This window comes from Carya illinoinensis, chromosome 9 (assembly GCF_018687715.1).
Source record: "Carya illinoinensis cultivar Pawnee chromosome 9, C.illinoinensisPawnee_v1, whole genome shotgun sequence".
In the NCBI taxonomy this organism is placed as follows: Eukaryota; Viridiplantae; Streptophyta; class Magnoliopsida; order Fagales; family Juglandaceae; genus Carya; species Carya illinoinensis.
Window position 1 is genome coordinate 43,697,535 of NC_056760.1, and position 24,765 is coordinate 43,722,299.

General features: G+C 35.8%; 1 protein-coding gene across 1 annotated transcript; it reads left to right on the forward strand.

Moving 5' to 3' along the window:
- The first annotated feature begins 19,598 nt into the window (after positions 1 to 19,598).
- Positions 19,599 to 23,818, forward strand: LOC122277463 (protein DETOXIFICATION 53-like). The gene is made up of 2 exons (XM_043087444.1): positions 19,599 to 19,864; positions 22,341 to 23,818. The coding sequence occupies exons 1-2, from the start codon at positions 19,688 to 19,690 to the stop codon at positions 23,748 to 23,750; spliced, it is 1,587 nt and encodes a 528-aa protein (XP_042943378.1). The 5' UTR covers positions 19,599 to 19,687; the 3' UTR covers positions 23,751 to 23,818.
- The last annotated feature ends 947 nt before the right edge of the window (positions 23,819 to 24,765 follow it).

A 24,765-nucleotide genomic window follows, 5' to 3' on the forward strand; every position in this document is an offset into this window, starting at 1 on the left:
GGTCTAGTTAAGATGATTGGCCGTTCGTTTCCTCTTCGAAGAAGATTTACCAAACTGAAAATGTGACACCTGACTTAATTGTTCTAGCAATTCCTCTCCCTCGACCCTTGATGGTTGGAGTTGGTGCTCTTCATACCCATTAAATGCATTTTTCTTGCATCTCCAAAAGTGATCTAGGGGCAACCATCGTCGATAACCCATATAGCAATGTTTGCGGCCATATACCAACCATTAAGAATTTGTGTCAGATGTACAATACGGGCATGCCAACTTGCCCTTCGTGCTCCAACCGGAAAGATTGGTATATGCGGGGAAGTCATTGATAGTCCAAAGTAGAGCTGCATGCAACGTAAAGTCTTGCCCACTATACGCATCATAGGTATGAATACCCTCTACCCATAACTCCTTCAACTCTTCAAGGAGAGGACGCAAGAACACATCAATATCATTACCTAGTGACTTTAGGCCAGGGATTAGCAACGATAACATAGTGTATGGATCTTTCATGCATGCCCAAGGCGGCAAGTTGTAAAGCACAAGAAGTACCGGCCAAATGCTGTACAGCCTACTCATGTTATTGAATGGGTTAAACCCATCACTTGCCAAACCAAGTCTAACATTTCTCGGATCTTCGGAAAACCTCTCATGTTTGTTATCAAAGTCCTTCCAAACCCTAGAATCTGAAGGATGTCGCATGCATGTAAGATCTTCAACACGGCCCTTTACATGCCATCTCATGGCCTGGGCTGTCTTCTTTGACATATAAAGCCTCTGCAATCGTGGCTTCAGGTGGAAATATCGGAGAACTTTTTTTGGTAACCTTCGTTGGTGAATTGTGCTTTGTTCCCACCTAGAAGCTTTACATTTAGGGCACTCATTTAACGATGCATTTTCCTTCCAAAACAGGACACAATCATTTGGACAGACGTGTATCTTCTCATAACTAAACCCCAATCCACGCTCCAAGCGACGGGCATCGTTATATGAGTCAGGGAAAGAGGCCTCTGGAAATGCCTCTTGCAATAGCTTTATGACCATATCGAATGACTTCACGGTCCAACCACCAATACTCTTTATATGAAGAAGCTTGACGATGAATGATAGCTTTGAAAACTTAGTATATGAAGGATAAAGTGGGCGTCGTGCATCAGATACCAACTCCTCGAAATTAAAGTTAGTTCGACCATCAAAGGTCTAATCTTGATCATCTGCATCTATGTATCCATCATCAGTAGAATGATGATCCATATAGGACCCATGGTGGATGTCATCAAACATCTCTTCTAGATCATCAATATAATCATAGTTAGCCGATGTATCAGCTTCTTCATCGGTAGAGAGTGCAGCAGAAAGGAAAGGGTCATCTTCTCCATGGAATATCCAATCCGTATAAGTTGGATCAATACCTCTGAAGAACAAATGATCCTCGACTATACGAATGGAGTGGAAAGCTCTATTCCGACATCTTTTGCATGGACACCTAATCTGATCATTGTTATGAGTGTGGGCTAACACCATAGAGAGGAATTGTCTAACCCCTTCAGCATACTTAGTGGAATGCAATCTATCTTCAATATGCATCCAAGCCTTATCCATCTTATAAAGCTGACCAGGTAGTAGAAAAGAGTATGTTAGTGTTGTAATTTGAAATGGGTGTGCATGGAATAAGCTGGTCCAACTTTCAATAGTAGGACCAGGATAATTGGACAGATTTCAAACAAACTACCCTAATGCCTGGATCTAAATAGGTAGCCGACATTAAATAGCTAACTTCAGTTTCTATTTGGAGTTATTAAGGTGAAAGAGCAAATAACTGAATAAATACACGCTCTTGATTGGTCGTGCAGTGCAGGTACTAGCTGGGAACAGGTTAATTGGAGCAGTAGTGATCAAAAGAATGTGTAATAAAATGACTTAGGTTTGTGTTCTAACAGGAAATATGAACTTGTTAATAGGATTTAAAGTTACTATCTAACAGGACCCCCTTTTAGTGTGTTCTAACAAGAAATATGAACTATCTAAAATCCCCTTCACCCTGATCAAATTGAAATGTACCTTATCAGAATATAAATAACATTTAAGGTACATGGAGAGTAGAATGCTCTGTTTCGGGCAGATTAATGTTTCCAGAAATTATAGGACAGTAAAAAGACCTATTTTTTGCGTTGTGTACATGAGGAATCAACATGGGAGGAATGATGGTTCTCATGGTGAAATGGTCCTTTGATCACCCGGACAGAACGCGTTGAATGTTGAAACACACAACCAAATGGCAAAAGGGAGTGTAAATAAATTGAGCCAAAATGACATAGTATGTTAATAGTCAGGCCTTGTCATTTTTTGGATATCTCATATAAATATCCCAGCCCTAGTTGGAAATTAACATTCAAACTATAACTAAGTTATGATCAGACTTTGAAGTACAAGTATATTAGAGTTATGTTCTGCTAATCACATGAATGGTAGGCTGCTTTCATCAAGAACACCTATCTAGCAACATAAGCTAGAAGGAGATGAGTTTCATTATATCCTACTGCTGAGACAGAAAATAGAGGTTCATATACAGACTACTGGGACCAGATGAAGCAGATTATTAATATACAATCAGTTGAAAACGAAACATAAAATTAAAAGCCATTAGACTGCATATGCACTGCAGTCCCATATTAACCCTTATCAGATAGGGAATGCAAACCCTATATGATAATCATGTACATAAAATTAAAAATCTCTATCTATCGATCTCATTTAGGAATCCCAAACGTGACTGGTAAATCTAACTGGTGGTATCAGTTAACTATATAAATGCATATAAATAAGGACAATAATGAGTAAGGCACACTTCCCTTTTGATCAAGGAAGATGGTGTAAATATGATTCATATGCAGTCCAATAGTCTAAACCAGTTCCCTACAATGACAGCAGGAGAAAACAGAAGTCAAAAATTCTGGCCAGAGAGTAGCATTCTCTATGAGATTTTTATAGCTAACATCGTGAATAAGCAGTCTATATGACATATGATACAGACTTAGCAAATAAAGACATGAGGAATCTTGCACCAAATTTAAGTTCTAATATAAACTTTCACATCCCATTCTGACTAACCTGTGCTCTGATAACAGAACTTTTTCTTGTATAGGAGATAAACTATCGACCTTCAATATTAGAACTCTCAGCTTCGTGTACAGACCAAATTGGTAGACTTCAGAAAAAGCTGTAAACTCCACCAAAAAAAGTTAAGCTTTCTGCCTGCTGCTCATCCAACTGCAACTACTTCGTTGGCTGCTGATGCAGTGTGAATTTCCCGACCATTCCTACTGACAGCCTACAAAAAATAGAGGGATTTATCAAATCCAGGAAAGTTACATCATTAGATTCCTTCGGTTATTAATATACTGTAACTTAAACAGCCTTTCCAGAAACGGACCATGAAGGAAAGGATTTTATAATTTACAGGGCAGGACCAATTCAATGAGATGTATTAATAAAATTGCCTAATTCATGGGAAACATTAAACTAATCGCAGCGCAAATAAGGGATTACAAATATTCAGACCAATATCCCCGACCCAACAAGCTAAGTCATAGAAGGCAATGCTGACATTATTCGAGTTTGTTCTATAGCCAAAATCTTAGGTAGGTTCAATTTGGAATTGGACATTTAAAGAAAGCTATGCCTTGGAAATCACCTCTATTCCTGTTTTTAAGTTGGCTGGCGTTATACCACAATGGTACAACAGCTTTCATAGCTTCATTCTTAATTGAAAGCGATGATCCAATCGTTATAAATCTCAGTAGGGCTTCGATAAATTGATGGTAACTGGTCTGGCACAGGACGGGTAAGAAATCGAAGCCCAATTTTAATATTTAACATCAAATTCACACTGTTTTTTTCAAATATAAGGTTTAGGAGGAATATTATGCAGCTCACTTAAAAATAAATTCATTTCATGCATTCTACCTCTAGAAGCATGAAAAATGAAGTCTAAACTCGAATAATAACAGATGATGAAATACTAACAACCTTTACAGTCCTATTACTGTTAAATTTTCACCATACATCTAAGCATGGGTACAGAACCATTTCAACTTAACAATTCCCACCAAAAGTTAGAAGCTAGAGGACTCGTGTAACGCCCCCAAGTCCCTTCTATAGTTGGTGGAGGAGGCATGATAGAGGCAAAACCGTATTGGTATAGGTGCAAGGTTCATCAAAACTCACATTGGTTAGTTACAAGGTGTAACAACATATTGTGATGATTATGGAGTACTTCTGCCTACGACCTGGTCTAACAGCTGCATGGGAGTGTAAATAAGGCTGCATTTGACATTGCTCGGGTCATTGCAATTGTATTAGGGCTAGTTTCCTAAAAACATGTCGCGTTAGGAGCTCAATGCAACATAAGAACTATAGAGATTTGAATAAAGTCCTCTGCATCCTACATTAGGTAGGTGGACTGTAATAGAGCAGATTTGGTATAATAAACGTCCACTGAGTGAGAAGTAACTATATAGATTACCTAATAGATGGAAATGGATTTGTATAAAAATCCATTTCGTGGCCAATTACAATATTGATAAGCCATTTGGTTTAATAAGCCAGGATGTGGGTTAGCCTTTTGTTGTGATCTTACAACCTAAGACCAAACAATGGTGCAGTCAAACGAGGACCCTCTGTCAATGGATGAATGGTTTAAACATGACCAAAGGGATTAGCAATTTACAATACTATCTCTTATCATACACAAGTATCATGGATGCATGCTTGTAGCTATTTAAAAACATGAAACAGATATGTTTTAGATTGGAATGCAATGTCAAATTTTTTAAATGGGTACACTTTAGATGTTAATGCAACGCTAGTAAGGACAACGCCCTCACCTATATTAGGCAAAAATAGATTAACATGTTGGAACCAATCCCCACACACCAATATTTACATAAATAATATATACAAATCTGTACATACAATGCTTCACAACAATCGGGGCTACCTAATCAGCAGAAATTCCAGAGCTAAATTAGGGATCATTCGTGGCAAATTCATACTTGTGTATTTATTGACGATAACAAAACATTACATGAATCAGATTTGCCACAACCATATCATAAGAGAAGTAGAGAAATCTTACACAGTATCTTCAAAGTCACCCCCAATGGTACACAATCATACCATTAATAGAGATAGAAGATGGAGGGAGAAGAATGTGAGGCTGACTGTATCTATTTGACCTTAGAGAGGGGATGCACCAGAAGAGGGCTTCCACGTCATACTGGAGGCTAGGGCAAAAATGTTGTGGGAAATTTCTTCTCACTCTGCTTCGATGCACGGGTTGGGGACGATTAGTATACAGCGTGGGGGAGGACGCGACTATGGTGAGAGGCGGTGAGGTTGTAGGGCGAGTGCGATGTACGGTGACTACAAAATGTTGGAGGGGAGAGGGGGGGGGGGGGCGCGGCGGTTGGGAAAGAAAGGAAATGGGTGGGGAAGATAACATCGGGTAAAAAGGATAGACCCGGTATCGCGCGGGGTATAGCAGGATCAATTGTTGTGGAATTAATTCAATAAACATTAACTGATGGTATATTTCGTGAGATAAAGATGAAATAGCTTAGTGGCAAATATTAATTTACTCACGATGGACTATCTACTGGGGAGGTACGATTTTTGCGATGAATAATATTTCATGGGAAAAAATGTTATCTGGTGGGTTATAACTTTTAACCCACGACGATTTAAAATTTTTGTAAATTTTAATTCCCATTAACACACAGTTATGGGATCAAAAGTATTTTCCGTGATTAAAACCCCTATTACCACTATACTATTGTCACCGAAGGAATCTCATGGTAAAAGGCTGGTTTTGTTCCCATGCTTTGTTTTGGTGACAAATAGCCACTATAACACACGATGTTATGTCATGGAAAAAGAACCCATGACAAAAGCTAGTATTTGTTGTAGTGACGTCCTATTCGCTATCCGCAAGCTGCAAACACAACTTCTATAATATATATATATGCTCTATTTTTCTGCTCCTTGCCACCATATAATATAGATATATCGTTTGATCAATGTGTGAATATTTATATGTGATCAAAGCCTGCAGTGATTGGTGAAACTGAAATCCCTTTTCAAGGGTGGACAGAGTCATTGTTTAGGAGCATAAGAGTGTCCTAATTAGATCATCACTCAACAGAAGATAAAGATTACACATGATCTGATCTAGATGATCTCTGGAAAACCAAAGTCGACCTTTTGCACGTATTCTAATTAATGTAGCGTTGGATACAGTACTCTATTTATAGTGCGACGATAATGATTATTTGGTCAATATAAGCGAAGAGTGTCTAGTGACAATAATGTTTTCATCAGGGAATTAGAACTCCCCTTTAAAGCCGGTATTAACATTATTGCAACATGCAGCATATTGTGGCGGCCAGGTTGAGACAACTATATATTTTGGAGATCAAATTACAAAACGTGTGATAGTTTTAAGGGATTATAAGTATAATGACCTTCGCTTAAAGGTATAATTAATTAATACTTCAAATTAACCTCCTTAATTGAGATGCATGTGAATATTGCTTGCTGTGAATGGATCCTTAATAAAATTAGCTAGGTTTCCGATCACTTCGCTCAGCAAATGTGACGCCGAATACAGAATAATTATTATTCTGACAGCTAACTAAACAATGAAAGTTAGATATTAAGATTGAGAAAAATGCAAATAGAGAAAAAAAGTTTAAAAATAAACTCTGAGATTAGGGTTTTTTATTTTTCTTCTTTTTTTTTTTTTTAAATTGAGTATATATATCTTCTAAAACTCACAAGTCAGGCTTAAATAGCTAAGGAAAAAGCTGAGACAAAATTTCAATTATGACCGAATAATAAAATATGAAATAAAATAAGTATCTTGCTAAAATCTAGCTGAAAATCCAGAATAATATAGTTCCTTAAAAAATAAATATTACCATAAAATAAAAATGAACCAAAAATAGAAAAAATAACTTAAAATGACAATTTGGAAGGAAAAAGTGCTAGTTTTTGGCTTGAAATAGGGACCACCACGCATATCTTGGTGATCACAACATGCACGCCAAAGAGAACTTTCCAAATTAGGGTCATGTGCACAATTCTAACACCCATAGCTAAAGCTATGACCAAAATACTAGCATGTGCTAATATCGCTCCCATTTTCTAGCCAACTAAGGAATGTTGTTCCTTGCCCAACCGAGGAATGCCATTTCTCGCTTAACCAAGGAATTTTTATATTTTCCCACCGGTTTTGCACTAAACTACCTTCTTGAGGTAGTCCAATGCTATTAACGTCAAATTTGTTAGTAGAGCATCATCTTATTCGGATTCCCTTGCATCAAAATGGCATTTCGGGATTCAAAGTTTGAAAAATTGAAAAAGTAGAAGATCAAGTTGTGAAATCACCACTTGTCCCAAAAGGTTAATTAATTGTTAATTAATTAAGCTAGACGTGGGCTAGACTTAGGGTAGACTTTTTCTCAATAAGTGGCTTGGATTAATATTCAATTCAATAGGGTATAGTGCAAAGTCATGGTTTGAACTCATGACCTCTACTCTGATATTATGTGAAATCATCATTTGTTCCAAAAGTTTAAACTAATGAAAAGATGTAGATTTAATATTTATTTGTATTATATTCTTAACAGATCAAGCACCACAAAAAGAGGAAGGACTAGGTACGTAGTTCTTGATCTAATAATAGTTGTTAACATAATTTGAGTCACAATATTAACCTAGCGAGCCTTAAACGGAAGTATTCAAATGCAAAGCAGTCGCCACATTATTGAAGTGCACGCACGCATGGCTTAAAGTCGATATGTTATTTATTTAATTTGTTCATTTGAAAAAGGGTGTATCGCATTCTTCTGATATCCCAACTTGCATGTGAGGTCCCAAGAATGTACTTTGCCACAAAATTAAACTTGAAGTTACAGGATCTGTACATGTTAACCTTTCAATCCAAATTGTTAAGGATATATATATACATGCTTTTAATTAAGCACGCAGAAACTTTTGTGTAAATTAATGTAGTAGCTCCGGAGATCATCAGAGCTAGCTTGACGGTTTGTAGAGACAACTTGGGAGTCTGGTTGTTATAGGTCTGCCAGAGAGTATTGGTTTTTGGTCCCCGCAAACTAAGATCATTCATGGTCCCCTACGATTTCAAATTATATGTTAACTGATCAGCAACCTCGAGTACTTCGTATTGTGCTTTATATATAAAGATGTTAAAGACTAAGAATATAGTACGTACACAAATATTAATATAATGAAACTTTTATATACTGATCATCTGTTGGTAAACAAGGTGATCAAAAGGCCATATATATGAATCATTACACAGTGTTTCTCCCCACTAACGCATACCGTATATAAAAAAATAAAAACAAGGAAGAGATCAAGGCATTAATAATATAATTATCCCACATATACAATTAAAAAATAAATTCATGATTTATAACCTCGTAATTTACAAACAAAAAACTAATTAATCATCTGATTGATCTAATGCACGTCATTTTCATAACCAAGAAGCTGAGGCGACAAGCAAACTAATTAAGAATGAAAAAGGCAGCTGTTTTATATTTCATGTGATAATGTTTTTTGGTCACCGTAAATATTAAATCTCCCTTGTCCCCCGCAATGACTAATTACATTAATGCAAGTAATTGATCATGATCAATTCCCACTTCCCAGTACTCTTATATATAGCAAATAATGTTGCCACACTTTGATTTAAAAATAAATACATTAGTAATTAAAATGGCATTTAAAAATGTCTTGATCGTCTCGAGTTGATTTTTTCCTCTAAAGGGGATCGAGCAATAATAGCCCTATGTGTGTGTATATATATATAGAAATATAGTACTTCTACTTCATCTTCTCGCAAGAACATTGGCTGAACATGATTTTACCTTTTTTCTGAACCGAACCAATATAAAGCTGCTTGCAGGCACCAAAAGGAAAAGTTATTCATGAGCATACAGTTGTGGAAAATGAAAAGAGCAAGAAAAAAAAAAAGGGGGAGATGGAGCAATAAAGAGAAAACTCAAACAATGATATTAATTAGAAGATTATATTTGCATGCATTAATTAGCAAGTTGGGGGCCGGGGTCTATACTAAAGTTGAAACTGCATGCCAGAATGCATATAAGAAAGCTAGCTTTTGTTAGTTTAACTTTGGCATCTTCGAACGTACTATCCGATCACATGTGGACACAGTTTTAAGGTAGCACGCCTATGTACGGCAATCCCCGCACTTTTCTTTGTTAAATGAAAAATTGATCTACTCCCATCAGAAACTGCAGTATTACTAGTACTCTGAGAAGGTAAAGATAAAGTCGATGATCATGTCTAGATCAACCGCATTGCATTCAGCACACATTAAAGCTATAAATTAATTATGTAGTGGATGATCATGAATATTTAAAGCATGTTTAAGTCTATATATATATATATATATATATGTATGTATGGAGTAGTAGTGGCCCATGCATGCAGGTATACAGGGACTAGCTCTAGTAGTATATATGAAGGATTTTGGTGCAAGATTAAATAGTTAAAACTTTGCTTCGTTTTGAGTTAATAATTGGTTTAGAGGATATATATTAATCAATTCTCTATAAGGGCTAGATCAATAAGTTCCTCCAATGGTTACTTGATGGCGGTTTGTATTTTATTTGAGGAATGATATAGCTATTAATATTGCTGCTACTCTTGATTAATTTATACTGTTTATAATTAATTAGGATAGGCCATAGCCACATTGATTTTTATATTTCTGTTTTCTCTAGCATCATTTTCTCAACCATCCAATATATATATATATATATATATTATCAGTAGTGTGAATATCTCTACTTCCCACTTTGAACTTTTAAATCCACCATGATAATTTATTAGTGGTCCATACACACTAAATTACTTCAAACAATTTCATAGCTTAACTTTGTATACCTTCCTCTAATGGAAATACATTACTGAATTAACAAGTACAACTCATTAAAATATTTGAAAAATGCCATGTGAATATATATATCTTGGTTGTGACCGCTAGCTGGTACATCTGTACGTGTGTATTTTTTATATATTAAAAAACACACATATGCAAATGAACTAGCGGGCACGCTTAGCGGTTCTTATAGCAAGACCAAAACTTAGAATATAAAAGAATATTAATGAAAACAACAACAATATATAAGAACTGGTAATTACTATAACATGAATAATGAGAATGGTAGAAAACAGATCATATATATTGTGATCCTAGCTAGAATATGTCTTTAATTAATATTCATTATATAAATAAATATATATATATAAATATTGTGATCATATAATAATATATATAGTAACACCATTACTTGCATGTTGAGAAAATGCTAAGTTGTCCCCTGAGTTTGACCACTCGTGGTACTATTTGTTGAGGGGTCTCTCTTAGCTAGACATGATACTTGCAAAGAAGTCACAAAATGATGTCGATGCTGATCAAATCTTATCTACATGCGAAAAGGAATTAATAATCTGAAAGAACCCAATCATAGAACATATCTATAGCATAAAAAAAATTTATAAATTAGATATACTACTTATATAAAAATAAATATTATATATATAGAGTTGGGGCAATCACTAGCAAATATTGGGACTCAATGATGATCCACCTAGCTATATGAAAAAAAGTTGTAACTAAATAATCATGCTACTGCTGACACTATTATTAAGCTACAACATGATCATCGACTTCCTATTGGAGGCTAAGTGAAAGTATATCCATGTCGTTGCTCCTTAGAATGAAGCTAGCTAGCTAGACCAAGGACCAGATCATGACATGTTTAATAATCTCTTGATTTGTAGACTTTCAATACGCAATTAGGTAGCTGTGCGGGGAACGAGGGGACATGACAAGACCATCAATCCAATTTGTTCGACATACCACAAATAATTGAAGCTGTGAAAAACATTAAAATAGGGAAACCGTGATTAAAATAATCATACATTTAAATTAACATTAATGATGGCGTCCAGGTAACTTCACGTATTTTTTTTTTTTAAAAGAATTGAATAAATATGAAATTTATGTAAAATTTATTTATTTAATAATCAAAAAAAATTTTAAATATATAAAGTTTATATATTCTAAAACTATATCTAATAGTACTACTCTTTAATTAATTGTTAATCGCTCTAATAACTTTTATTTGCTTATTGCAATTCATATAACACGAGCGCACAACAAATTAAGTGCTAATTAAGCAGGAGTTTGCCGATGTAAAAGTCATGTATGCACTTCAACATATATATACCTCTTCAGGGCCGAGTGTAAAATGCCAAAATGGGTATTTAAAGACTTGACAATATATATATATATATATAATGTCATTAATTTACTACTATGTAGTCTAAACTTCAATGATCGTACTACTACATGATATCGTGTTTGAATTATTATGAAAATATGGAGACTCGATCCCCCAACATGATCCCCTTTAAAGAGTGGAGAGACATAACTTCAAATGACAAGGCCATTAATCAAAGATATTGACCTTACATTTAAAAAGATTCAGCTTATCAAAATTTCCAAAATCTTGAAGCTGAGTGATCATCATGATCCACTGATAACCAATTTTTTTATTTTTCTTATTTTTATGTGTATCAGAAATTTCAAGAAGAAGATGGTTGAAAATGGAAAGATTCCTTAATTTTTTCCAGTTATGGTCTGCTTAGACAAGATCGGGTCCCCTCTACTCCAGCCATTGATGGTATTGGCTCACAGCTAAAACCAATAGAATGAATGGGATTCGAAAGCCATGATGTAGGGGCAATAGCCACCTTGGAAAGCGTTTGACTATTAATACAATAAGCTAACCCAAGGGACACGCACGTACAAAAATTAATAATATTAATCCACAAAAAGGGAGAAAGAAAGATTAGGAACAAAGAAAAAGAAATGATGAGCATCAAACCCAATTAGCTAGCTAGGTGGTGCATAACTAAAAAGTTCAGCTTAATTAATTAATTGGCCAATCAGGAAATTAATTAATAAATTAAATTAGAGTACGTACCCAAATCATTCAAGTACGGCAACGCATGATCAGGCATATTCCTCATTCTGATTGATCAACTGTAGCATGATCAGTGTATATATATATATAGATAGTTTAGTTTTAATTTACATGATATGATCAAAAGTATGCATGCATGCAATTCGTGACATTCTGATAGCTAAAAAAATCATAATTTTATCTGAAATTTGCCGATCGATCGGTAGCATTATTTGGTTCAATTATTAATGTTAATTTCATCATATATGTAATATTATTGTAAATATTGGCCGATATCTTATCATTTAATGTGGTCTATACATAATTAATTAGGTAGTACTTTTGTGAAATTAAAAATATAATGTCCACATGATGGTCTGGTGGAAAGTGCCAAAATACCTCCTTTTCTTTTTATATATAAATATATGCGTGTGGGCCGTGGGAGAATCATTCTCATCAGTTAACATATTGTACCTTTGATTCCTAACACCTTATAACAAATGATTATGTTCTCTCTTTTTAAAGTATGAGTGAAATTAAAATAAATAAGGATATGATTGTTTAATTAGGATATTTTATTTTTCTTGGGAATTTTTTCGTGGACGGTGGAACGAAGAATTAGACAGCTAGCCTAGCTAGCTTGCATAAGAACATTGAAACCAAGAAAACTTAATTGTACGTCCTTTTCGGTCTGAAACCACGTGAAAATCACTATTTTTTGAAAAAATAGTCAATTTTAATTGTAAATAGTCATTCTTATGGCGTATAATTCGTTATAAATGGTTATTTTTCTTATAATGATTTTGTGTAGTCATTTTTACCTATTCTTTATGTACTCTATTAATATAATTGGTTGCATCACTTCTTTTTAATATAAAATAATTGTTTTGGCCATTCACATCAGTAGAGTGCGTAAAGAGTATACAAAAATGACTGTATGTAACAAAACTTATAATATATATGACCAGACTCTCGACTAACATATATAGCTAGCAGAACTATGTATAATTAATAGTTCATGTACAATAAAAGTGTTAGGTCTACAAGGAAAACTTCTAATTAACTTGTCTTAATGTGAGATGGCGATTTTTTTATTAATAATAATAAAAAGTTTAATCATATCTAGTGACATGCCATAGTGCCACATCGAAACACATTAATTTATAAAATTTTCTTCTTTTTGAGGGCCGAGAATTTTTCTTAATTGTGATCATCCGGCCATTAGACTTTGTATCTTTTTTTTTCCCTATTCTATTTGATCATAAAGCTAGCACCACTTGCTAGAACCATTAATCCCCTATAAATGGCCTACTAATTATTAATTAGGTGATCTTAAAGTTTGTTTCTTTATTTTCATGTGATCACGAGTTTCCTTATAATCTTTTATATATATCAGACTGCAGCTTCCCAAAAAGCACAAATTAAGGCTAGGAAATCTTATTCACCAAATTAAAGAGATCGATGCCGATGATTTTGGCTTTTCATAAAACTAAAGCTGCTAGCACTACTGCTGAAAAAGTCGAAACAAGCTAAACACTTAGTAACTCATGATGGGTTGAATGGAGGTTCAATATTGCTAATTATTTCAACTGATCTAAGTACGTACAGTAATATCTTATAAAGGCTCGAATTAACAAGTCATGTGCAAGAAAAGGAAGGAAACAAATTAAAAGAATAAGACTGATTAATTGTGGACATGATCATTAGTTTTATGACATGTTAATTAAATTAACTAATGTGTATAAAAGAAAAAGTAACTATAATAAAGGAGAGTTAATTTTATGAGAAGAATGTGCATAAAGAGAGTAGAAAATACTGGAATCATGTCACGTACGTACGTACGTATAAATGCATGGGTAACAAGAATGCAAAAAATAAATAATAAAAATAAAGAATATATATAAATTGATGATCATCGAATTCTTTAAATTGACCTTGTTAAATTCTTCATTTAATTAGAGATGAAAAACTAAAAATGACATGTCTATTTTTAACGAATATTATGCGTTCTTCCTGCTAGCTAAATTAACATGCAGTACTAGTCTTAGACGGATCAAAAAATAAATAAATTGAAGAACAAAGAGATCGAGCTCATGGTACTATAAAATTGAAGTGAAATGGATATATATAATAAGTTTTGCTATATACAAGCACAGTCGTGCACTAATCTGCGTACCAATACTGATTTATTCATACTTAAAATTTAAATCAACATTGTTATCAATAAAATCTACTTTTTGACCAATCACATCATATTGGTGCACAGATTAGTGCACAATTGTGCTTGCAACTATATTTTTCTATATATAATTACTTTCATTTAAAAAAAAATCATATATAGAAGAAAGGAAAACTCTCGCTGCAGTCACTTGGGGGAAGCGCTGTGTAGTCAGTGCCAATGTGGATAAAGACAAAACAAACCGTTTCATTCAAAGAGACAAAACGAACCATTTTAATTTTCATTTTCCCAATCTCCTTCTCCAGCTAAGACTTTTCTTCTCCCCATCCCTTCGATTTTCCCATCTCATTCTCACCAAACTTTTCTTCTCTCCCTCCCTTCGTTTTCCCCCATCTCCTTTTCCTCTTCGTGAACCTCCTTCGAGCCATCGTGTTCCCCCTTCTCTCCAAGGCCTCATATCCCATTTCTGCGAGCTTATTCGAGATCTCGATAGTCACTGTCACTTATGCTCAATCCACTATAAGTCATACACCAAAAAAGAATTCAATAAGCTAACTTAAGCCAAATCAGATTCTAAGTCGAGACCCACAAAACTTGAGCTTAAAGAATTCATTGAAGACTTATCCATGGCAAACGACTTTGAAAAGGGAAAGATTGATGGTGGGTCTCTTTTTCCTGATAAATTATCCATTTTTTGGAAAAATTGTAACTTGGCCCAAAATTCAATTCTTTGCTTAGGAAAACTTGAGCTTAAAGAAATTATGCAAAAGAATAGGAGAAGTGGCAAAGTTCTGACTCTTATCACGTTTAGAAAACATTAACATATTGCACAAATTTCATCACAATGAGAGAGATATTTAAGCTCAATTCAGATGAGTGATGTAGAAGCAAGCAGAGACTTTGGTTACGCACGAAGATAAACTCCACAAAGACACACTAAAGCTCCAACCCATGAAGAGTAGCTCAGTCGCACACGCAAACAAGCTCCATGAAGACGACAAGAACCTCCAACCCATGAAGAGAAGCCATGGTGAACAAATCGAAGATAACCCATTGCTCGATTACACACAACGAAAAGAAGTTCCACCCACGAAGGCTAAGAGAACCCACAGACGAAGCTTTGTCTGCATCTATCTATTTTTGTTTTTGTTTTATAATTAAATCGGATGACGTGGAGCCGATTGCACAACGATTGCACTGGCTGACTATCCATAGCAGTTCTATAGAAGAAAAGCCTAGAGACTATTATATGTGTGTGACAACAAGAAATTAAAGTCAAATGCAATAGAAATCCTTCAGTGCTACTTGAACTGAATAGTGCCAATTATGTGCATCATTGAGAAGTGAACGTCAATCGATATGTTTACCAGCATACTATTCAAACTTATATTTCCATGCAACAGATAGCTTGCAATAAGATCGATCTAGTGGGTCGAGACCAAATACATGCAAAATAGTACTAGTGCATGCAAACAGCTATTGATCAATTGTTTTGTGTTTTCTTAGGACTCACAAGATGAGCCCTATTTGTATTGTAGATCATAATAATAAATAATAAATTTGGGCGGGATCACTTTTAAACACGTGACCTTTCTCTCTTCAAAAAAAAAAACAAAAAGATCATAATAATAAACCAGAATTAGGAAATTTATGCGATAATATTAATTAAATTGGTAAATGATCCAAAAACTCTCCTTGAAAAAGCTTCTATGAAGAACCTGTGATGCCCCGTATTTTAGTATATTTTTATTAAAAGAGTATCTTAATTTAATTAAAATATTGGTTCTTTTATTTTAAATTTATCAGATTTTAGTTAGATTTATTTAGTTGTAAAATTTATTTTGATAAGCTTTCTTAATATTAATTATTTTTTTGTATTTAAATTTCTTTTTAAATTAAATTAGTTTATTTTTGGACTTTAAAATTATTTTTTTTTAGATTTTATTATTTTATTTTATTTAGTCACTGCGTTTGAATTATTTTATTTAACTTGTTATTTTGAAAATAATTTTCGTTGGATCAGTTTCTTGACCCAAGATGTGAGGATTGTACCTCATTTCTTTTTTCCATCTTTTTTTTTACTCTTTTCCTTTTTTCTTTTTTCTCTTTTTTTTTTTCCTTCCTTCTTTTCTTTCTTCCTATTTTTCTTCTAGTTTCTCTCTCTCCTCCCTCGTGGCCCAGCCCCTCCCTCTCCCCCATCGTTTTTTTTTCGTCCTGCCCCAACAGCCGCTGTGACCTACACCGCCTCCACCAATCGGCACACCTACCCACTAATTTCCAGCCCCTCCCACGCCACCATTAACCACCTTAAGCTCTTCCAAGCAGCACGGCTTTTGAGCCATTCTGTCGTCGTCCCTCTACCTCCAACTAACATTTCTTCACCACTTCATCATCGATCTCTTGTCGATCTAACCCACTCATTTTCAGCTCCAATCCGTCGCCGGAGCAACCACCACTAGCTAAAATTTGTTTTGGTCACTTTTGACTTCCACCGCCGTTTTTGCCACTACCCACGGCCAACCACAACTTCCATTTAGTTTCACCGACATCTCTAAGTCCTACCCTAGCTTTCCTTAGTTTTCGTTTGCCTCCGTTGAAATTTGGGTATCTTGTGACCCACGGCCACAATGCATTTTGCACTGTTACGTTGCTTTGCCACCTCTTTTTACACCTCTGTGATCCTTTGAAAAATATTCTATAACGCTGTAAGTATTTTTCAAACTTGTTTTAAGATTTAAATGTATTTTTTATTTAACAATAATTTGTGATTGGTTAGTTGTACCAGACTGAATCAGAGGAGTCGGGAGTCGGATGGATTTGAGGATGGAGTTATTTATGTTTGGATGATGTTTGGTTTCGTGTCATACATTGCATAGTACACGCATATTCATGTTTGTAAAATGAAAACTAAGTTTTCGTATAATTGCATGCATGTTCATGTGTATATTTGAAAACTGAGTTTTTATATGAGAAGGGATTTTAAATGTGTTTGAAATGAACTGATTAAACAGTTTGATAGAGAGTCACTGTAGGGATGGTGGTAAATAGAGACGGTGATAGAGTCCTACCTGTGATTCCCGCTTACATTGCACGTATAGGGATGGTGGTAAGCAGGGAAGGTGGTAAAGTCCCGCCTGTGATTCCCGCCTACAGTGCTCTGTTAGTTGGTTATTGGATCATTTTCTGAAAAAATGGTGAGTTTGAATTTTTGGGCCATTATCTAAGATAATAGCGAGAAAATGTTTTAAATGAAATATTGTAGGCCAAAAATGAAATTTTTTGCGTACGTTGGAAAAATGATTATTTTTGGAAAATGATTATTTTCGGATCTCATGCATATGGCATCATGTACATGCACATTGTTGTTGCTTTAATGTATTTTTATCTTGTGGGTTGTTTGAATTATTACTTATCTACAGTACAGTCTTTGGTACTGTAAATTTTGATACAGATGATGAGGAAGCTGAGTCTAAGGAGGCGGCTCTGCCGAATGATTGATTTGGTGTTCTAGGTTACTTATTGGAAAATTATTTTTCCGTCTTTAAATTATGTATTTTGGTTTTACGATGATGTTACTAGGACTTGTATTATTTTGTTATGCTTGTGTTTAAGCGAATTGTATTTAAACAAATTCTGGTACTTAGTCGACTGACTTTTGTTATCTGCTGTATTATTTTTGTTATACACATATTACATATACACACACTTGGCACTTGGCAATAGAATGCATAACCAGTGTTATCATTATCCTGATGTCTCAATTTTCACGTATCTGTATGTAGGAGATAGGGGCATCATAGAAACCTCCACTCGTTTGCCATTTTCCACTCTTCTAATTTCCCTTTCTTTGCATAGGTTAATTGGCGGCCAGTACTACCCATGTCGTCAGCAGCTATATATTCCATGTCTGTAGATTTTTTGTTTCTACTTGTTGTTTGATCCTCCTTTTCTTTCTCTTCTTTCTCCAATTTTTCTCTTAAGGAAGACCAATCTAATACAGGCCGTCAACCCATTTTCAACACCACGTGTCGTCTCCTCAAATCCAACATCTGTGGATCCATGACCAATGTCAGAAAATTTGCAATATCATCGGCATGAGAAACAACCTTCTATGTTCTCCTTTGTTAGGGATCATTAAGAGGAAGAGAAAATGGATATCTCCATTGGACCTTCGTAAACATCAAAGCATATATAGGGCATCCCAACTCGTTACAGTAGTCTTCATCCATATTCCATAGCATCTCAGTCTGTCAATTGGATTGTATTGAAACCGTCAAACAAGGCGCGCAAGTACTCCTCCATGGTTTGACCAATTAGAAACGTTGAAAATTAGAGTTGGGATCAATTTATTGTGTCTATAATATTCCGTTTATTAGTATTTACTTTATTTACATTCACTATTGCATGTTTATTGTATTAGCTAGCTAGCTAGGCTGCTAGAGTGTTTGTTTGTCTCTCCACCTCCTCTTTTTTTTTTTTAATATTTTTATGTGCATGGCCTTTTCATGAGGCCAGGTAACTTTATAATATTCTCGGAAAGATTCTCCTGTTTGAATGTATTAAGGGAATTTAGTTTTGATTGTATTGAATTCTCAGCTAATTCCCGATCAAATATAAAGCATGACATAGCCTAGCAAGTTCATGAGTAAATCATACAGATCAGGCCATCCATATGTAATTTGTGGTCCTTCAATCTGCCATTCCACATTCCTTTTAATTCAGTGAAAAGTTACAACCTTAGCATCTTATTGGATCCATTCCCAAAGCCTCCAAAGGAAAGAAATAAAAAATTGAAAATTTGTAAATGTCACTGACCATTAAACAATATGCTGTCTGCACTAAGTTATCATTTCCTTTTCGGTGATTGACAATTTGACATCACATAAGATAATAAAATTAATGCTTGTTTGAGCAAAATATTAAGTGGATGTAGTCAGCCGTACACTTAATTAATATGAATCCACAGTATATAACACATGTCCTAGAGAAGTGTGAGTTCGAGCTGTTCTGTTCCAATTGTTTCATTTCTTGTCCCAATGAACCAATTCCGGGCTGCTCTTCCTTCTTCTGATCAATCACACTTCCAATGCCTTGGCCGAGGAGGATCAAAGACCAATGACTTCCCACGGCGACAGCATGCGGTTTTTTGGGCTTCGTAAAATCTAAGGTTTCGATTAATATGTCCTTTTCCATCACGCAATTACATATATCCACAACACAGTACTTGAACATGATGAAACTATTTTACGTAGAGAAAAGCTCTGATCTCATTACTAATTGCAGTATTTTGTTCTGTGCTTTTTTTCTTCGTCACGATGATCAGTTGTTTGATCTCGGGGATTGGGCAACCCATCTTTGAAACTGGTCCGGTTTTTGTACTTTTCCAGGTTTGTGTTTCTCTGTCACCCGCAAACACGGGTTGCAAAACATGTGCACTTCTACTGAATCTCGAGGAATCATAAATGCTGAGCCTTTGCTTCCCAAGGAGGAATGCTGCAATAATGAAGAAACAATGGGAGCAAGAAGCGAAGGCAGATTTGTTAATGGCTTTCTCCAATGGCTTCTACTGCTCAGTGGTTCATTCCGAACGCTGCCACTCACAGAGGTAATTACTTTCTCTCTCTAGCATGTACACAACAAGTGTCGCTGCTGTTTCATAGGCATGGAAGTTTAGAGTTCAGGACATGTTCAGAGCACAGTCATGTTGGTCATGGGGCATGAAGATTGAATTATATGATATCATAAATATATATATATATATAATCTTTTGAACAAAATAAAAAAAAAAAAGGCACAAATGAGGATGGAAATCAGAACTCCTTCCATATCGTTCAGAATAAGGAGTCAAGAAAACTGTCAAACCTGGCATCGTTTACAATGAGAGCCATTTTTTGTAGTCTTGGATTTAGATTTTTGGGCACGCGAAAGTTTTCCAAGTGGGACTTATAATTCCTTTCCTTCCGGTACTGGTTTCATTTTCTAGCATAAAAAATCCCAAAGGAAAAGGAGATGAAAGGGAGGATGGTTTGGAAAGAGACGCTCCATTTCCTTATAGAAAAAGTTGTCCAAGTTACCATATTATTGCTTCTTTTTTTTCAAATGTGTGAATACGACTTTATTAGACTAATTAGTGAGGGAGTGGGGGGTCCCGCTGTTCAAATACTTTCCATAATACTTCTTGCCTAATCGTGTATATGAAAATTCTGGAATTGATTGCCGATCGAGAATACCTAATTTGTTTTAAATGGTTGGGGGGTTGGGGAGCATGATATTGTACCATAAACTTTTTCCTTGCATCATGTTATGTTTAATGAGGAGATTTCTTTTATTTCAGTTCAATTTAATTATCAGGGTAAGTGTTTTTCAGGATTCTTTCCTCGATCGAGATATCATTAGACATCATGATCGATGATCTGATTGATTTTTATTTTTTTAATCCTCTAAAAAAATTATTAAAGCTAATGTTTGCCCTAGCCTCTTCATTAATTTGTTTACTCCACTATAGTCTATACTTCTTATAATAAGACATATTTGTGTAATCTAGTCCTTGCATATAAATTTGTAAACATGGAGAATACAACCAATATAAAATGTCAATTGAAAACCTTCGTACATATCTGTGAGCGTAGTAAGAATAAGGAATCGATAAACCCTTTTCTTATTTGATGTTTTGAGTAAACAGAACCAAGAGTTTTTTTTTTTTTTTTTTTTTTTTTTTTTTTAGTGCTTTCTCTGGACGAACACTTGAGTGCAAAATGATTTATACCAGTCTCGTAGGTGCAACTTTTTGAAAATAAGAAAAAGACTCGCTGAGAAAAATTAACTAACATTTTATAGCAAGTCTCACTTTTTTCATAGGACTTGCATGAAACATTGAACCTTGTATCTAGTTAGCACTCCCCCTGTATGAAATCCTCTACGAAAAATTCATCTGCAAATAGACACTGATGAGAGCAAGTTGGCGGTCATTCATGATCTGCCGTTAATAAATTGTGCAAGCTGCATGTGTTTATAAGTGTATGGTCGTCGTCCCAAGTAATTTAGGTTTATGATCTATTTTCTTTCTTGTTTCCTTTTCCATATGATCTCAAACGATCCAGTAGATTAAAGGTAGAAACATGCATCATGACTTATAAGCTAGCTGGGGATCAATATCTTATATATTGGTTATATGCTTGTAAACTCAGTATATCTATATATCCACGCTAATTTGAAACTTGGGTTTTGTAAATTAGAGCATAGCATTTATTTATATCTTTATCTTGATTCGGTAATATCCTGCACTGACTTTGACCTGCTTAAGAATGCTTTCCCCCATTGGGAATTGCATAAATCAAGTCTGATTTAAAAATCACATGCCCAAAATCATGGCTGATATGGCTAGAATTTGGCATCTAAATCTAGATTGTTTTAGAAAAGCGAATTTGTTTTTATATATTGGGTTAACTTCTGGAAAAAGCCAATATATAAGCACAAAGTTTAGATACATAATGTGATTCACCATTTATCAACTTGAGTTCATGTAATTTTCATTAATTCGGATGAATGCAACCTCTTATCAGTAACGAGATGTTAAAATTTCATCGTTTAGAGCGAAAAATTATCGCAATGCACTGTTAGGAGATGGGATTGGAAATAACATAACATAAGCCACCAACTCACCAAGCTTCTTTGCAGCTTTGACAATTGGATTCTCACTTGGCCAACCTTAAGTAAAAGGTTATTGCAGCTAGGTTTGGTGCTCATGCTTGTATGTGGAGGTGGTGACCAAAAATTCTTGATCATAAGGAATCTGCATGATCACGCACTCTCCTTGCTGCTTCATTAATCCGAGCACTCAGTTGTGTTTGTACACGTTTCTAAAGAAGCCACACGTTCTGTATTTCTACTGAACTTGTGCACACTCTTTCTGCTTAGTGAACTCCTGCACTTGACATGCATTTGTACACGCTTCTGATCGATGCCACGCTTTATGTATTTCAAATGGTTCAATTCCTGTGGAAATACTTTTAGTCTTTTAAACTTCCCAGTGATCATTTGCTATTTTCACTCTGAATGAACAATGTCATCAATTCTTGCAGATGGGAGAAGAGGTTCAAGCATTGGGGAAGATTGCAGGGCCCATCGTGATGACAACCTTGCTTATATACTCAAGGTCCGTTATTTCCATGCTCTTCTTGAGTCGTCTTGGAAGAACAGAGCTGGCTGGTGGGTCACTGGCGATTGCCTTTGGGAATATCACAGGCAACTCAATACTCAAGGGCCTGTCCACGGGGATGGAACCAATCTGTTGCCAAGCCTATGGAGCCAAGAGATATTCAGTTCTCAGCCAAATGTTTCAGAAAACTCTGTGTCTTCTCTTACTCGTTTCCATACCGATCTCAGTACTATGGCTTTACGTTGACCCCATCTTTCAATGGTTAGGTCAGGACCCAGACATCACAAAAGTTGCAAAGGTTTACTTGATTTTCTCCATTCCTGAATTGCTAGCGCAAGCTCACCTCTACCCACTAAGGGTCTTCTTAAGAACCCAAGGCTTAACCTCCCCACTAACGATAGCCGCCACTTTTTCAGCCGCCCTTCACCTTCCCATTAACTACTTTCTCGCCACATATATGAAATTGGGGGTCAAAGGTATTGCACTGGCTATTGCTTTTAACACTGTAAACTTGAACTTGGGCTTGATAATATACCTTCTTGTCTCGGAAAAACCGCTAAAACCATGGCATGGGGCCACATTTATCTCAGCATTTCAAGGGTGGGGGCCTTTGCTAAGTTTAGCACTGCCTAGTCTGATTTCAGTGTGCTTGGAGTGGTGGTGGTATGAAATAATGTTGTTCTTGTGTGGATTATTGAGTAATCCGCAGGCTAGTTTGGCTGCAATGGGCATCCTTATTCAAACGACAGGCTTGTTATATGTGGTTCCAATCTCTTTAAGTGGTGGTTTAACAACCCGAGTTGGCCATGCTCTGGGCGCTGGTCAACCGTCCCTGGCCCAACGGACAGCCATTATTGGACTTAGTGTGGCCTCTGCTTTTGGACTCTCGGCCCTCACTTTCACGACTGTGGTGAGGTCTGTGTGGGGAAAGTTGTTCACAGACGAGTCTCAGATTCTGGATTTGGTTTCAGCTGCACTTCCAGTTTTGGGGTTATGTGAACTCGGAAACTCTCCCCAGACAGCTGCATGTGGGGTCTTAACAGGCACGGCACGTCCTAAGCTAGGTGCCCGGATAAACTTGTTTGCATTTTACGTCATCGGATTGCCCGTGGCTATTCTCATTACTTTCGTGTACAATGTTGGCTTTCTAGGTCTATGGTTTGGGTTGCTATCAGCACAGTTTTCCTGTCTGTTTATGATGGGGTACGCATTGATCCGCACAGATTGGAGGTACCAAACTAAAAGGGCTGAGGAACTGACTCTTGCCGCAGAAGAAAGGCCGCCAGATCATAGGGATGATTTGGAAAGTGGCCTACTTATCACTGTTCTCTAAATTCTAAAAATAAATCAAGTCGGTCGATGGACCCATTTTTTGGCAAGAGTATCAAGGATAAACCAGGATATACATAACTGAGTAAAAATTGCGTACACCTTGGTCATCGTTATACGCATTCTTGACGTTGAACAGATACGAAGAACTACTTCCATCCATTGCATGTAGATCATGATCAAATGCATTGGTAACTCGCTGTCTAGGATCATATCTTTTTGCTCATATTTTTATTTGTCCATCTTTTAGCAAGATCGGAGACAACAGAAAATGCTTTCCCTCCAATTAAGAAACACGCACTCGCACACGCATGCATGCCTTTTTTTATTTCTTAGCTCCCATTATTATACATCTCTTTTTCAAATGGTACACTTAATTATATTGCAATTCGCAAGTAGCCAATACTGAGTTTGAGGAGGAAAGAAAAGGAAAGGACAATGCGTTATTTTACTCACGGTGGCTTAATCTCCATCTCATCGATCCCCACCCACCTCGATCCTTCTGATACATGCCAAACATGAATACATTACCTTAATGACTATATCTAGATCACTCTAACGTATCTAAAAAGCCTGCAAATCATGCCCTTCAGTCCCATGCTGAAATTGATTTCTGACCTATAACCCGGGGATATGAATGCTATATCATATTGCCTTCGGCAGTAGATAAGAGCCTCGGGGTCATTTTGGAATGAAAAAATTTGGATAATATTGAGGATCAGGCATAATTTAATTTCTAGGCACTTATGATGTGATGAACAATTTGGAAGGAAGGATACTGCACCACCCAGCGTGAGTGCCAGTGAGACGTAGAAGTTCTTTCGTTCAGTACTCACTCACCGAAGTATGATCCTTCGAGAGGAAAAAATGATGAAGACCAAAAAAGGTAAATTTGCGTCTATGGTAAATTTGTTTTAAGATATATAAGAATTTTCCTTAGTTTTAAGATGAAATATTAAGAGTAAAGAGTTTGGGCTGTCGCAACATGTTTGACACTGAGATCAATACCATTGCCAACG